At 41.0% G+C, this 16,716-nt stretch overlaps 1 protein-coding gene across 2 annotated transcripts in view; it reads right to left on the reverse strand.

Moving 5' to 3' along the window:
* Positions 1-13,156, reverse strand: part of ppp1r9ala (protein phosphatase 1 regulatory subunit 9A-like A) — a 26,394-nt gene extending 13,238 nt beyond the window's left edge. Inside the window, exons 1-5 of one of the 2 annotated variants that reach the window (XM_057852197.1) lie at positions 12,852-13,156; positions 10,085-11,983; positions 653-785; positions 385-505; positions 14-118 (exon numbers count right to left, since the gene is read on the reverse strand). In XM_057852197.1, the coding sequence (XP_057708180.1) occupies positions 14-118; positions 385-505; positions 653-785; positions 10,085-11,848 (2,123 nt within the window). In that variant the 5' untranslated portion in view covers positions 11,849-11,983; positions 12,852-13,156. The remainder of the gene's footprint in view (positions 1-13; positions 119-384; positions 506-652; positions 786-10,084; positions 11,984-12,851) is intronic. The other variant, XM_057852198.1, reaches the window with a different exon arrangement.
* Positions 13,157-16,716: the final 3,560 nt, after the last annotated feature.

A 16,716-nucleotide genomic window follows, 5' to 3' on the forward strand; every position in this document is an offset into this window, starting at 1 on the left:
TCTTTGGGCTAACCTCACTGTGCCTTTGGTGTTCTTGAGAACAGTTGCTGCAAACAGTTGGGTGACACCCACAAGACTAACGCCATCCACCTCCACTATCTGGTCGTTCACCTGAATTCTAAAAAGAGAGAACACAAGAATAGCGATCCGTTGGCAAAGCATTTTTGTTTTACGAGAGGAACCACAATAATAAGCAGACATTATGCAAAGACTCAGGAAATACAGGAAGTCAGATTATTTTTCTTAGCTTCCTTGGGAGGCTCTAAATAGAAGTGGTTATTTGTGTCTTGTGGGTCTCTAGACCACCGTTTAGAGTAATAGGAGTGAGCCATGAGGTCATTTAAGCATGAGGCTGGAGACACAATAATTGACATTATGACCCACCGTCCATCCCTCTCAGCTGCTCCCTGTTCCGTTATAGTTTTTACAAAAATACCAAGCTTCTCCAGACCTTGATCAGCTCCCACCCCCATTCCGATGATGCTGATGCCTAGACCATTGTCCCCTAAATGCAAACAAATGGCACAATTATGAAAGGGCATTTCCACATATTGCTTAGAAAAGCAGCTTAAAACTACTAACTAAAAACTACTTCTGAAATGGCTTGTTTATGACTTGAGTGGAATACTTTTTAATGTTATTAAAAGATAACCTTTCTCAATTTCCACAGGGAACACGTCCATCTTCTCCACTCTCTTCTCCAACTCGTATTCAGCAGAGGCGGAAACGGGGTCCACGTCATCGTTGCGGCGATCATATTCCTCATTTGAGAAAGTACTGAACACCTACAGTATGTGGTCCAACATGTATAGTTATTTTGATTAGGATCTACACATTTTTTGCAATATTGTGTGCAAATTTTATCAGCAAAATGAAAAGCCACCTGCATCTCTAGAACAGAGGTCCCTCTCTCGCTCTCTGCATTCCAGTCAAAGCCACAAAAAGAATGAGTTTTATAATAAGCTATGAATTTTTCAGCCAAGCCTCATAAAATTATGACTGGGTCCCTTGGGCTGTTTTCTGTTTTAAATTATAATTCTACACACCTCACAGTATGGCAGATTGTAAGCTGTGGTTAAAGTAAGACACAGCTGGGGAAAGCTAAGCAACGGATATAGTAGGGATCAATTCTCCAAGACAAGTGTTAGTAGTAGTACCGTTTTATCCAAAAAAGAAAAAGTGAGTATTACTGAGGAGAAAAAAATTCCATAGTCTCAAGCCAAATAGGCAAGTACTCAACAGCAGCCTTAATATTATAGCAATCAGATGTGTTGATTTAGAAATTCCTTAACAAAAGCACATTTAACTGAAAGTTCAGTCTAATAATTAGAGGATGACATAGTTTTGTGGAAATAGTTTTTCCCCTTTTATGCAACCCTGGTAATCATATTAGACTTTTCGGTTATTATTCAACTATGTAAAATGAATGCTGTGAGCTCATAAAAAAAAAAAAAAAAAACAGCTGCCCGGGTATTGTTTCAGCCAATCGAATGAGAGTACTTCAAATAGTCCGCTATCACGCATGACATCAGATAATACACCTAAAATTTTACCATGGTTTTGCGATGGCAATTTTGTTTACACAGTTGTCACTTTTAGTCGTATATACACGTATTTTGCTTGTAGGAGGAGAAAAAAAACATGAAAAAGAGAATGTTGTGTATTTAGTCCTACTCATATTTCTGTAGGTTAGTCTACCTTGCCGTACTTTGATCTGATGCTCCCAGTCTGTTATAACAGCTGTCATAACACTCAGGATTGTAGTGTATAATCAATTAACACATATTTTACTCAGAAATCCAACTTAAGGAAAAAGTGAAAGCAAAATCAATATGCCACAGAATTCAGCTTTTGGCTATACCGAAAGAATGGATTGTAAATACAATATTAGGAGCAAAGAAAGGCAATGAAGAGGAGGGAAAAAAAGACACTGCTACACAGTGTTCCATTTTGCCCAACCAAATACTTTGTCTGCATCCAAAATTGAAAAAGAGAAAGAATGCGACACCAGAAGTGGTATTGTACCTTTAATGAGGGTGCACCTATCTTATTTCTGCTTCTTCATACACGTGTTCGAGTATCAACGATTACATGCTGTGCGCTAACAGTGCCTGCTAATATTATGCACAAACAAACATCACAATATTTTTCTTGAATATATAACAGTGTGTAATACACTGTATGAATGTAAACGATTTGTCTCCACTTTGATTTCTCGGACAATGAAGACACTAATTCCAATGAACATCTCGGCAGCCCCCCGCAGCCGCTCAGATATACAATACAGAATTTGGGAAACAACCTATCGTTCAAAGCAATGAATTTCATTTACCATTTTGATTTGCCTATCGGCCCAAATTTTAAAAGGTCTGCAGTCTTTTTTGGTGTTCTGACTTCCTGGCTGACAGTCCGCAAGTTACCACCGGCACAAAAGAACTGTGTCATTTTCTGTATTTAAACATTATTTTCTTACTTAGAAACTTGTGATTTGCATATTTAGATTCTTTGAGCAACATTCTTTCATTGTCATTTATACTAAAAGATTACTATTGCATTAATGGACAAAGGTACGGTAATCTTTTTCTCAGCCCTCAACACATACTTTCTCATTGCAAATCATTGATCTAGTCACTAAAGCACTGTCATCTGCAAAAGTTGACTATTGACATTCCAGTTGTTAGGTAGTGATTAGCTCATAATACATTTACATTGTTCTATCATTATTAAGTGGAAACTAAACCTATTAGTGTCATAAATCAATGGGGAAAAAAACATTGCTATAGAAAAGGGTGGTTTATAATCATAAAAAAACAACAAACTGATATAATCAAGTAAATGTCTGGCCTGTGCTTTGAAATTTGACATCTTCATTGGGATCTCATGGCCTGTTAACACTTGGATACTCTCCCTCTGCTAGTTTTCATCCAAGCAATGTAGTTCTGTGATAAGTGCTGGGACTAGTATTGTCAAAATAATTACAAGCCTTTACATCTTCTGGAGGTTTGAGTGTGGATTTGCTATGAGCTATTCTGTATTATTTGGCACACTTGGAGGTAGCATTCTATTGAAACTTTCCAGGACAAATGAAAGAACCCAGAAAACCAAAAAATACTGTACATACAGGACTGGTCTGTTGTGGAAAACACGAGAGTCCTTCTGATGTGTAACACTACCCTTCAAAATCCTCAAAGTACTCATTTCAGTATTTACCACTTTTAACACTATAAGGACTACTGTATGTAGTTTACACACAGGAAATGGATAAATAGGTTAAAAAAAAAAAGGGAAAAAAATACCCCCCACGGCTTCTGCTCAACAGCTCCCACTATCTCCCCCTGAAAATCCCACCAGCTTCCATGGTTTGACTGTTGCCATGGACTCCCAGGCTTTTTATTTCAACTATGTTCTGCTATTGCTGTAACCTAATCAACTACTACATTCCTAACGAGAGTAAAAGACTAACAACAGGTTGGTGGGGAGGAGAACACTGGGAGGAGAGAAAAAAATCCATCAAAGTTTGCATCGTCTCTAATTTGACACCAGACTTAAGTTCAGACAGGGGTCATGCTATCGCTTCCAAAGCAGCACACCCAGCTGCAGTGATATGTCCTCATTTCAAATGCCGACATACACACAAAACCATACCATAGAATTGTAAATGTTACCATTCCCATTTCCCCCCCTTATTCTCCTCCCCACAACTAAATACCAATGTGGGAAATGAGTCAGCACTCAGCAGCAGCAAAGAAAGCCAACCAGAAAATAGGCGGGATGATCACGGGGTGGAGCAGCTGGTAGTATAAGCAAGCAGACCTACAAAACACAACTAATCAGAGTACTTTATTTTGTAAGAGCTCACGCTGAGAGGCATGGTAGTATAGTGCAGATCGCAGTGTAAATGGAGTGAAGAAATTATGCAACCTTGATGTAGTTAATACAGGTCGTCCCAGGGCGACGTAACCCGAATTTTAACGTAAATCAGAATTAACCCCTTTAAATAGCCCTAATCACCCCCTAAATCTCAAAATAACTATCCAAAATTTTATTCTATGTCATATTAATAAAATATGGTAAAACAGTAACATACTCTGAGGTACATTGTGTTAGATATCGTTATATTATTCAATGACTATTTGGGCTTTACTAGCGAGTGAGTCCCCTTGATGAGAGAAAAGGGCCCAGTAGAATGAGTAGGGAAGTGAGAGAGGGGGATATCATGGCCACCAGCGTCGCCTTTCTCAACACGAGCCCGCCCTCAGAGCTCAAAAAGCCAGGTTGGGATATGTAAGGGAGAGAAGTAGCAGCTGCAGTATGAGAACAAGGAAGCGGTAGGACACCGGCGACGCTGCTAGGGGAGGAGGGGATTCTGACATGGCGAACGGCGACGGGAACCGTTTACGTGACTGAAAAAAACAACTAGAGATAAAATTGTGGACGACACTCCGGCGTCATAAAGTCGAAATCACGTAAGTTGGGTACGTTGTAACTAGGGATGTGCGCAACTAGTCGTTTAAACTTTTAACCAACTACTCATAATTAAAAATTTTGTATTTTACTAGTGAATTAAATGGAGCATAATGCTTTTTGAGCCCCTTTCAGTCATATGCTGAACTCCAGGTAAATCCCAGGATTTTAACGGGTAGTCCTTATGTCTGAAAGCAATTTCCCGGGTCAACTGACACGGAGATGATAATGACATTAACCGGGTCACGTCGTGGTATCATGTCTGGTGGTATCATGACTTCACTTGGACGTGGCATGCATGAGAACAGCCGGTTAATTGCCTGGTCACAGCGCAAAAGCTGAGGGCGTAAATATCATGGCGGGCCGATCTTAATTTCCTCTTTCTTCGCAGTAAGACGAAAAGCTGTAAACAAACATCGCAGTTATCAACATGGCAAACTGAAAACATAGCAAAACTGAACTCGAAACGTAACACAATTACGGTAATTTGCTACTGAATCTCAGAACTGAGGAAGAGACAGCCCTTCGTCCATCTTTGGAAATGTGTGGTTTATTTTGTCGCCGATGCCGACCAAAAATGACGTAATTTCCGGGTTAATAAAACCAGTCCCTCGCCCTCCACGTACATAGAGCGCCAAGTCGCAAAAGCTAACACGGGTAATTCCCGGTACATTTCCCAATGTGTGAACGCAATGGCACGAGGAAATCCCGCGTCACATTACACGGGAATTTAGCGTGATGTAAGTCTGAAAGGGGCTTTGGTGTTCGTGCCTCTGCCTCTTTTGTAACCCCCCCCCCCCACACACACACACACACAGGAGGGAGCAGGGACACAAAGGGAAGTTTTTGGCTCTACTCTATATCAGGAATGTATTCTCTTTCAATTGTTTACCTTTATTCAGTCAGTTTTTGCTACATCAATAGAATTTAAATGAACAACTTGTCTTGAATGTTTGGGCAAAAATAGCTCGTAAATACACAAAACCTGTAAAAACTATTCAATATGTGTATTAAATTGCGGGTTTTCTTGCTTATAGACCAGTCGACTAGTTGTAAATAAAATCTGAGACTAGTCGGCAAGGAAATTAGTCGAAATTCCCATCTCTAGTCGTAACCCGGGGACTACATGTATAGACTGTCAAACCATTTACTAAGTATGACCTAAAGTAAGAAAAGGTGGAGCCAAGGAAAACTAGAGCACCATAATAGAAGTGCATTTCCTAAAGAAGAGAAAACCCAAGCAGGCTCAACAGGTTTGCTGCTTTTGTCATGAAGAGCTCGCTGAAAAGTTTAAACAAAGGTACTGATAAGTTTAACTCGACATATCAGACAGTCATATTTGTATATGAATCATCAAAATTAGACCCAATTTGCTTAACAAACAGCATTAGTATTCCACTGTCAAAAGTTTATTCAGCACTATTCAAGGTGTCTGGAAAGAGAAAAAGCCCTGACAGTGTTTTCAACAAGCATCATTACCATTTGGAGTACATAGAATAAGCATATTCATACACAAGTTGCTATAAACCACAATTCACATCCACGTACATAACAGAGTCAGGCTACCGGTTAGCCAGTTAACAGCCGACCGCAAACCTGAGCTCTGCCCTCTCATTCACAGACTTCCAAAAGGCAAGACCCCACTTTTTTAAAGCCACTCATTCAAAGTCACAGATAGTATGGGTTTGCAGTCATATGGATTTATAATTCATACTGCATCATATGCCCAACGGCAATTCAATGTCACTGTTTCCATTTACTGAACAACCAATTACACAAGTGTACTACGCACGAGACAGTGAATGGTTTCAAGCCACACCGTGGTTTAAAAAAAAAAAAAAAAAAAATCTTTCTGTTTGTCTTGGAGGGGAGGCCTGGCCCCGCCTACATATAGCAAACAATGTTTGTCTTTTCTGGTGATCGACCTAACTGATATTTATTTCCATTTGAAATTAGATTTGTCCATTATCCATAAACAAAAACAGGTCCGCTTACACTTCTGATGCCAAGGACGGTCTAAACTCTACAGCAGACATGTCCAAAGTCCGGCCCGGGGGCCAAATGCGGCCCGTGGTCAAATTTCATCCGGCCCCCAGCCTCTGTCATAAAATCAATAATGTCTGGCCCGCACACAGTTTATAAATTAATCAGCAGTACTGCTACCAGCATATGAAGTAGTTTACACACTAAATTCTGCTCCTCATTTCTCCACTAAAAGGCAGCGGTACTCTAAGCAACATTACCCCGTGTGACCCTTTACTTCCAATTTTCTAAAATGGCGACAATCAACAAAAAAAGTAACTGTGACGGCCAACGCTTCAAGGATAAGTGGAAATTGGACTATTTCTTTACAAAAATATGCAACAACTGTGTCTGCCTCATTTCCAAAGAGACAGTCGCTGTTAATAAAAAGTTCAATATGAGGCGATATTACCGAACAAGACACGCTGACATGTACGACAAGATTGTGAAGATACGCAGCGAGAAATTGAAGCAACTTCAAGCTAGTTAAATTTCATAGCAGTAGTATTTTGCAAGAGCTCGAGAGTCGAAAGACAGCGCCACAAAGGCTAGTTGCGAGACTGTTGAAATTATTAATTAAAAAAATAATAATAAAGCAAATTTGACACACAGAATGGGTTGCTAAAATTTGCTTAGATATATTCTTCTTTGTAAAAGACGTCAGCCCCCCACATTTTTACCAGACCAAATCTGGCCCCCTTTGCAAAAAGTTTGGACACACCTGCTCTACAGCACTTTTATAAGTAACGAGCTCCTCATTCCCAACATCACACATAAAATCCAAGTCGGCCAATCCAAATGCCTTTGTGCGCCTTTAACTCTTCAGTCTTTGGTCCCAACACCTGCTGTTGACAGTGTTAATCATTAAATAACTTTGAGGTTTGTCGAAATCTGCGTGCAAAAGCCAAGCATTGCAGCTATATGGAAACTTGTATGGGAAACACAAACCCATAAATTTAAACACAAGATAAATTAAGTTGTTTATTTCCTGATCAAATGTTATCCTTATCATCATCTTCACTAAAACACTGTAGACTTTATACTTTATCGTGACTATTTATTAAAAGACTGATGAATTTTATTCCTAAATCAGAGCAGATATTTGATTTGGGATGGATTTCCTTATCAACTCATCATTATAGTGTGGACGCAGAACTTTATAGTCTTGAGAGGGTACTGCTCATTCACATTCTGTATTTTTTTTTACTATAAGGCGCACTAGTGCATTTGTTATTTATCCTTTATCATTGTAACCATTGTTTTATCTATTAATACATATTCCATATGTTTTATTTATTGGTTTGATAAATGAGATTAATGCTTCAACAAAATAGATTCGAGGTCAACAAGCACAACCAGAATTCCTACATAAGGCAATTAAAGTCATTGAAATTTAAAAAAAAAAAAAAAAAAAAAAAAAATTTAAGATTTTAAGAGTTTCTTGTGGTCAGAAAAATAACATTAAATTACAAATTAAAAGCCCATTCACAAAACAATACTTTCTTTCACTGTTAAGAGGACTTGGGTTACGCTGGGACCTAATCCTGTTTTGAGACTCAACCACAACGCGATTCCTCTCTACCAGCCGGTACGATTGTGTAGCTTCACAGGCTTACAAAAGCTTTGGCCTATTTACTCACTCACTCTCATTCCCCAACTTTTGAACCTGTTCTGAGATAACAGCCAAGTAAACAAAGTAATATTCAACAAGACAACAAAAAGAGAATTCATGTTATCCATTGAGAATTAGAGGATATTTAACCCATGGAATATTCTTTACCTATGTCTTTTCTGTCGAGATGGTACCTGGTGGTAAGCAGCAATAACTATAACAAGCACTAATGTGCTACTACAGGGCAGGCTGAAGGCTGTGACCAGCTTCACCAATTCTGGAGGTACCGCCAGAAAACATATAAAGTCCACAGTACATATCCCAAAGATTTACCTGCCAAATTTCATTGCAATCAGTGCACGACTAACGGAAGAACTGATAAAAGTAATTATAGTGTACACACCAACTACAACAACTATAACAACAAGATGAGCCGTGACTTAACAGGCCTTCAACCTATAACAACAACATCAACATTTGAACTAAAAACTATGTAAAAAAGACAAAACTTCAAAACAAAGCAGCTGCGCCAAGATCTGTGACAGCTTAGATCAGGGGTGTCCAAACCAGCCCTCAAGGGCCGCTGTGGGTCCTGGTTTTTATTCCTACCGATCAAGCACAAACATTTAACCAATGAGGTTTCTGCTAAACAAGCAGCATCTGACTAGAATCAACTGATTACACTTGTAAGATACCCCATTAGTGCAAGGGTGTCATCCTGTTTTGTTGGGAAAAAAAATCCAGCACTCAAGGCTACTTGATATGGAATAGTTTGGGGACCCCTGGCTTAGACTGTAAATTTAACAGTATTACCGGTACTATGTATAGTCTTATATATGTTTACAATATACCAAATTATGACAGACCTCCACGCAAGTCCAATCAAACCCTGAATATAAAGAATGTTATACCTAAGCACAGTATGTAAAAATCAGTTAAATAGCGCAAGTGGCATGTTATCAGAAACAAAGGGATGGATTTGTCATGAAGTCATTAAAAACCAACTATTCTGTAGAGACGCTCGTAATCAGTTGCATCTCTGCACTAAGTCTCTTTTTGTTACGGTGCCTAGCAAAGTTCAATGTAGCAAATTGTTGGTAACTTTTGTTTGTGTGCCTTCTCGTAGGTCAACTTCTCATCCCCTCTCCCAGGACCCCCTGCCAGGATAACTGGGAAAGTGGAGGATCCACACCCAGAGATAACATTACGTTACAGTGCCTGGATAAACAAAAAAAACAAAAAAATCAAAATCATGTTTGATTTGACTTTATTATTTTTCTTACTTTGTTTAACCTATTGTATGGTAGGGGGAAAAAACGGCTGCATTACCAAAACAAATTACACCAGATGGAAATTATACGAAACACTGGACCTTCTGTTTTTAACAGACTCTTTTCTCCTGGCTCGTCACCATCACAACCATTATGTGGCAATGACTTTGCTTTCACCTACTTTGGTTATTTGCGCTATTTGAGTTATTCAATTAAACATCACAGCCCATGTTTTAATACGTAGTTTGCGCCAGTTATCAAGAAGGTGTTTTGCATTATGTGATAGCACATAATTCAAGCAATTTTAAGCTGTATCCAATAGGGATGTCACGATTGTATATTTTTGCGTCCGAGTCACCTGATTTTGAGAATCTTCTGATAACAATTCCTGATATGATACCGAAAAAAAGTTTTTTTTTTTAATTTGAATAAAAGTTCCAAACATATTTCAGTACTGTACTGTTTACACTACTTCCTCTTCCGCTTTTTCCGGGAGTGTTGGTAGTATAAAATGTATATATTTTTGTTTCTTTTGGCAATGCCATTATATTCCAGGATTATTTTGTTACTTTTTAGCCCTTTAAAGTTATTATTATTATTATTTAAATAAAAACGTGATCCTTTTCATCCAATTGTCTGAAAAATGGCGTGATCGGCCCAATTTCCGATCATGTGATCGGATCGGGAACATCCCTAGTATCAAATAATATCTTACCAGAATAGGCTCTGTCGAAAACTTGATTTTCCTTTTTGGTGGTGGTCCCTCTTCGTCAGATAGTCCCGGGGCCTCATAATAGTCATCATGCTCCTTGTACATTTCCTCTTCTTCTTCCATTAAGACCTGGTCTACATCCTTGTCATCCACAAAGGCTGCATTCTCAATACCGTAAACTGGGGTTCCATTTACAATGGTCTTTTCACTCTGCTCCTCTAGTTCTCCCTCCTCATGTTCATCAGCTTTGTCCTTAGGCTCCTCTTTAATTCCACGTGTCTCAGGGAAGCTTTTTACTTCACTGTGAACAGGAGGACTAGTATTCTGTTTTTCTGGTTTAACTTTTTTTGTTCGATCTGATGGGCATTCATCTTTCTGCTGAACAAACACACTGTCTTCAACATCCATGTCTTCGTTCTCATCACTCTCTGAAGATTCATTCTGAACCACTACAAGCTCAGCTCGTACCATGCCGACTCTTCTGGAGTCAATTGAGGAGGTCTGGTTGGGTGTTTTTTCTTTGTTAGGACATTTCACTGAACTGTTTTTACTTTTGGCCTTCTCAGTGGATTCAGGTAAGTAGGTGCTCTCAAAGCCAGATATTTGCTGCCTCTCACCACTTGATGGTGAATTACAAGGCTTACATTTATCCCCGACAAAAGATGTCTGACACAATCCATCCTCGGATGATGAATGTCGCTTGTAGCCATGGCTAACTAAGGTTGTCTGCTCCGGTGAAAGGGGTTTGGGGATTGGATCAGTTGTAGGAGAAAGCGATTTGTAAGATGTGTTGGTAACTGGAAATGTAGGTTTAAGACCACTGCTCGACCCAGAGGATGTTGCTTTTTTATTGACATATGACACATTAGACACATTTTTGTTATCGCTATCAGCTCCAAGTGAAACGTTAGCAGCTTCCTTAACAGAAGTTGCTTTGTGTGAGCTGCTTCTTGAAGGAGAGGTCTGGACTGAGTGTTCAGTCATGTCGAATTTAGCAGTCATCGTTCCCCCTTTGGCAGCAACCATGTTGTTATCCTCTGAATCATTACCCGTCATGTAATTCCCCAGCCTTCTTGACATGGGCCCTGCATTTAGAGACACCCTAGGCACATTCTTTTTTTCATTATCAGCATCGGGTCTACATCTCAGACTCGCTGTATTATTCTGCTCAGATTTGAACGTTTCTGAAGAATCAGATGCTCTCCGTGTAGTTTTTGCTTCATCAGAAGCACTTCCGAGAGACAGACGATTGACCAATCTGTTTGGTGAGTGCTTTTCAACCATAGGCTGCTCAGTGATGCCTCTCTCAAATATTTTCCTAGTCACGGAAAACTTTTCTGCCATGGACACTTTATCAATCTCCACATCCTCCCCTTTGGGAGGTTTATCTAAATTGAGAGATTCAGGGCTTGTTGGGCTGTTGAAGTTAACCCTGTGCGAGCCGACTGGGGCTTGGGACTTTGGAGGAGTCACCTGAGGAACATCAGACTTTAATGTTGCCTTCACTTCTTGTTGCTCCTCCTGTTGCTGTCCATCCATCTGTAGAAATATGTTCTTGATCTTGTTAACTCTAGTACCAAAAGGCCTCCCCCGGGAGTCTTCACGGGCGTCGCTGGAGCCATTTGCATATGACTTGGCAGCACCTTCCGATTTTGAGCCATCAAAGGAGCATTTGATAGCATGGAAGTCAGACTTGTATGCGTTTCTGTGGGGGGAGGCGCTCCTCAGGGTCCTCTCACCACCTCCTTTGCTTTCAGCTTGTATCATTTTGGCTTTTTTTTTTTTTTTTTAGTTCAGTTCACGTTAAATTTCAAAAATATTTGGCAGTGAATGGATCCCTCTTCACCTCCACACAGGCTGTGCGATGGGTCCGGCGGAGCTAAACACATACAACGAGGGCATCTGAGGGGTGGAAACATGAAGTCAGCTACTTTCATACTATCACATTTACAGAGCAAACCTCAATTCGGAATTTACCTCTGTACACAATTGTACATAAGATTAACAACATAATCTTGAATGCGTCTGTATTGTTTTCATGTTTTTTTTTTTTTTTTTTTTTTCTTTGTGACATTTTTCATGTTTGTTTCATTGTTTACATTTTGCCACTGGTATTTTTTTTTTTTAATTGCAAATTGGTGTCGGTGCCAACCATTTAAGTGTTTCCACTGGAATGACAAATAATCACCATTGAATTATTTGTACATTATTTTCGTCTTTTGTGTATGTTCTTTTACACATTTGCATGCTATGTGACAATGAGCGAGTTAGTTATTAATACTTTATCCATTTAGTGAGTTAACACACAAAAAAAAAAAAAAGACACCCACGCCAAGAGCGGAAATAACATCTCACCATACTCCGTGAGAGAATATGTATTTTACGACATACTAATCAGGTTAAATATTACCGAAAGCGTCTCGTAGCATTATGTAAGTTCAGGTAATTGTTAACTATCGGTGCATTTTTGCGCTAGTCCGCCTTTGGTAACTTGATTGTCTTTGTGTAAATCGATAGTTAGTTATCTACCGGAGAAGCCGTAACAATAAAAAGTAACTTTGCAGTCAACGACTATATTCGCAAAAAATTGAGATAGTTTCGATTGTGAAGAATTATGTTTAAAACATGTTACCTCGTTTCAAGTTGGAATTCAAAGCAGCGCCAACTCTCATTGAACAATTCCTAATCCTAGTGTGGTTTCAACCACGAAAATTCCCCAAAGTGTGGAAGCGACCTCGTAGAAAGACAAAACAAAGGAAACAAATCTCACCTTCGACTCGCTTCATGGCGGTGGACGCCGAAAGCTCGCCCACGACGTCGCCGTTTAACCGAGTCAAAGTTTTCCCTTCTCCCAGCTCAGCGCCATCATTCCCCTCTCTATCCAACGAACGTCGTACTTCCTCCTCGTTCTCCCAGCAGACCCAATTGTATCTGTCGGCGGGCGGGTGGCGGTCGCGCGCAGTCGAGTGGTGGGGGGACAGCCAGCACGCGCATTCCAGAAGAGAAGCCACTTCTACTACTCGACTGAGTTTGGTTGGGGGCACCTAAATTCTCCACAGAAACACAACGAGTTGCAAAATAAAGCGTGGGAAAGGGCTTACATTAGCCCACAACACAGGTTCTCAGACCTTTCGTCGTTACGAAAATTAGCCAAACTCCAGAGGTGGTAAAACTGCTTTACTGTGCTTACACTGTGGATTTACTTAGCGCCAGCTACTTAACTGTACTTATGAATGCTTATGTTTACATTTTCCCATCTTTAGTTTAACCCTTTCATGCACAACTTTTTTTCACGACCTTTTTTCTTTCTTTTTTTCCCCAAACCCTAACAGGCAAGGGCGTAGGTTTGGTCTCAACAGTGGTAGGGACGATATGGCATAACCTCCATGTATACCAGTGGTGTTACCAGGATGCCAGGTGTGGGTGGGCACTAGTCCTACCTGGGGGTAAAAAAAAACAACAACCCTACAATACTCAAGTCGGTTGAAATCCAACTTAGGGCTACTGCACCTTAAAACATGTTTTGTTTTTTCCTTGAGATAACTGTTGTTGTGATTTGGTCTACACAAATAAAAGTTGATTTGATTTTATTTGACTTAGAACACATCCATAACTGAACAGTATGGACATGCAGGTGACAATGTGTTTTTTTTAGGTAACCTATTGTGGTTCTTCGGTTTATTATTATTATAGTTATTCTTTGTTCCGCAGCCCCTTCGAGCTCAATTTGACCCCCTTAGAATTCATCAAAATGCACCAAAATCGGCAGGCACGTCAAGACAGGTGCAATCTTTGATACCGTGTAAAGACAAATTCCAACACTATGTCACACTTTGTCCCGCCGACGCTTTGAGCCCTACTTTGACCCCCTCAGAATGCTTCAAAACTCACCAAACTCAACAGCCAGGTGAACACTGGTGAAAACTTTGATAAAATGTAAAAAAAAAAAAAAAAAAAAAAAAAAAAAAAATCAAAATATGCATAAATGTGTGTAGCGCCTCCTAGGAACAAAACCAACATTTCATGTCATTTTATTTATATTTATTTTAGGGCTGTCAAACGATTAAAATTTTTAATCGAGTTAATTACAGCTTAAAAATTAATTAATCGTAATTAATCGCAATTCAAACCATCTATAAAATATGCCATATTTTTCTGTAAATTATATATATATTCTGTAAAATAATTTGTTGGAATGGAAAGATAAGACACAAAATGGATATATACATTCAACATACGGTACATAAGGACTGTAGTGGGCATTTCACTCTACTGTCCTTTAAATCTGTCTATGCTGTCCTCACTCCGAAGCGTCTACTTTTTCCAAAGCTAGACAGCTAGTGAACGACGCCTTAATAATCAGACTTCTTCTTTTTCATCTGATTTATTAATAAAATGGGCTCAAACCACTGTCCTCTTTAGACCGTAGTGAAACTACAAAAAAAAGTACACAAGCATTGCATTAGCAACAATGTTAGCTTAGCACGCTATACAGGTTCACTAAACATAAACAAAAAGCGTCTCATACAAAAAATATAACATTTCGCTTACTAACATAATATGTACATTCTTTACAACAACCATACTTACGGACAAATCTTGTCCAAGGATCATATAAGCACAACATTACAATGTAGGCGTCAGCCCGAGACGTCGTGCAGGTATATTGAATTGGCAAGAAAGCAATAAACCAAGTCGCAAAGCGACCACAAGAGTTCGCTGTTAGACAGCACAAAAAACCTTACTGTAAAACTTACCAAAAGGCAGAATACTGTCTGAGCGGGACATGTGCGTTAATTGCGTCAAATATTTTAACGTGATTAATTTAAAAAATTAATTACTGCGCGTTAACGCGATAATTTTGACAGCCCTAATATATATACATACACACACACACATATATATATATATATATATATATATATATATATATATATATATATATATATATATATATATTAGGGCTGTCAAACGATTAAAATTTTTAATCGAGTTAATTACAGCTTAAAAATTAATCGTAATTAATCGCAATTCAAACCATCTAAAAAATATGCCATATTTTTCTGTAAATTATATACTGTTAAGGTGCGAGAGCAATAGGGGATCCCAGAGTGGACACACAGTGGTAAAAAATGAGCAATCGTTTATTGTAGGTCACAAGGCTGTCTTGGGTGTAGATTGCTGGGAGCGGAGCAGGGGAGCTGACGTGGGAGCTCGGAAGGAGGCAGGCGTGGAAGCTCGGAAGGAGGCAGGCGTAGAATCCGACAAGGGGCGCGCAGAGAACAGGACCTGGGGCAAGAGCAAAGTAGTCGTGAGCCGGGAATCAATGATATCATATAAGGAATGCGAGAAGCAACTGACGGCGAAACCAGACGAGTTGATCGGGCGACGAGGTGGAGCGTCTGCTGGGCTTTTAAAGCTGGCTGATGTTCATTGCTCTCAGCTGTGGCCGCTCCACTCGTCTGACCTGCAATCAGCTAAAAACATGCACACCTGCTGGAGGTGGGCATGTCTCAGAAGGAGGGGGAAGAGGACCTAACAGGACCCCCCCCCCTACGGGCGACACCAGGCGCCCGACGGAGACGCCCAGGATGGGCACGGTGGAAGTCCCGGATGAGCGCCCGCGACAGCACCCACCGGGCAGGGATCCAGGACCGCTCCTCCGGGCCATAGCCCTCCCAGTCAACTAGGTACTGGAGCCCACGGCCACGGCGGCGGACATCCAGAAGCCGCTCCACCCGGAAGGCTGGACCCCCGTCGACCGACAGAGGCGGCGGAGGGGGCGGAACAGGGGGGGCCAAGGGACTAGTGGAGACCGGTTTCACGAGGGAGACATGGAACGTGGGGTGGACCCGGTAATGTGCAGGGAGCCGGAGACGCACTGCGTTGGGGTTTACCACCTTCGTGATCTCAAAGGGCCCAACGAACCGGGGGGTGAGCTTCACAGACCCTGTCTTCAAGGGCAAGGACTTGGAAGAGAGCCACACCTTTTGGCCGACAGTGTAAATCGGTGCGGGCGAGCGGCGACGATCGGACTGGGTACGGGACCTCTCAGAGGCGCGGAGGAGAGCGGCGCGCGCTTGTTCCCAGACTCTGGAGCAACGGTCGATGTGGCCTTGGACAGACGGGACGGCTATCTCACTTTCCTGGGAGGGGAACAACGGGGGTTGGTAACCCAAAGAACACATAAAAGGTGACATACCCGATGAGGCATTCGGCAGGACGTTGTGCGCGTATTCAATCCAGGGCAACTGGTCACTCCAAGTGTTGGGGTGAGCTTGAGTGGTGCACCGGAGGGCCGCCTCGAGTTGCTGGTTTGCACGCTCACACTGGCCATTTGTCTGTGGGTGGTAACCGGAGGAGAGGCTCACTCCCACGCCTAGCGCCGCACAGAAAGCCCTCCAGACCTGAGAAGTAAACTGGGGCCCCCTGTCGGAGACTATATCTGACGGGATGCCGTGCAAACGGAAGACATGGTTAGTAAGCAGGGTTGTAGTTTCCATGGCTGAGGGAAGTTTGCGAAGGGGAATGAAATGAGCGGCTTTGGAGAATCTGTCGACAATAGTGAGAATTACAGTATTACCTTTGGAGGGGGGCAAACCGGTGACGAAATCCAGGGCTATGTGGGACCAGGG

This window comes from Corythoichthys intestinalis, chromosome 12 (assembly GCF_030265065.1).
Source record: "Corythoichthys intestinalis isolate RoL2023-P3 chromosome 12, ASM3026506v1, whole genome shotgun sequence".
Classification (NCBI taxonomy): Eukaryota; Metazoa; Chordata; class Actinopteri; order Syngnathiformes; family Syngnathidae; genus Corythoichthys; species Corythoichthys intestinalis.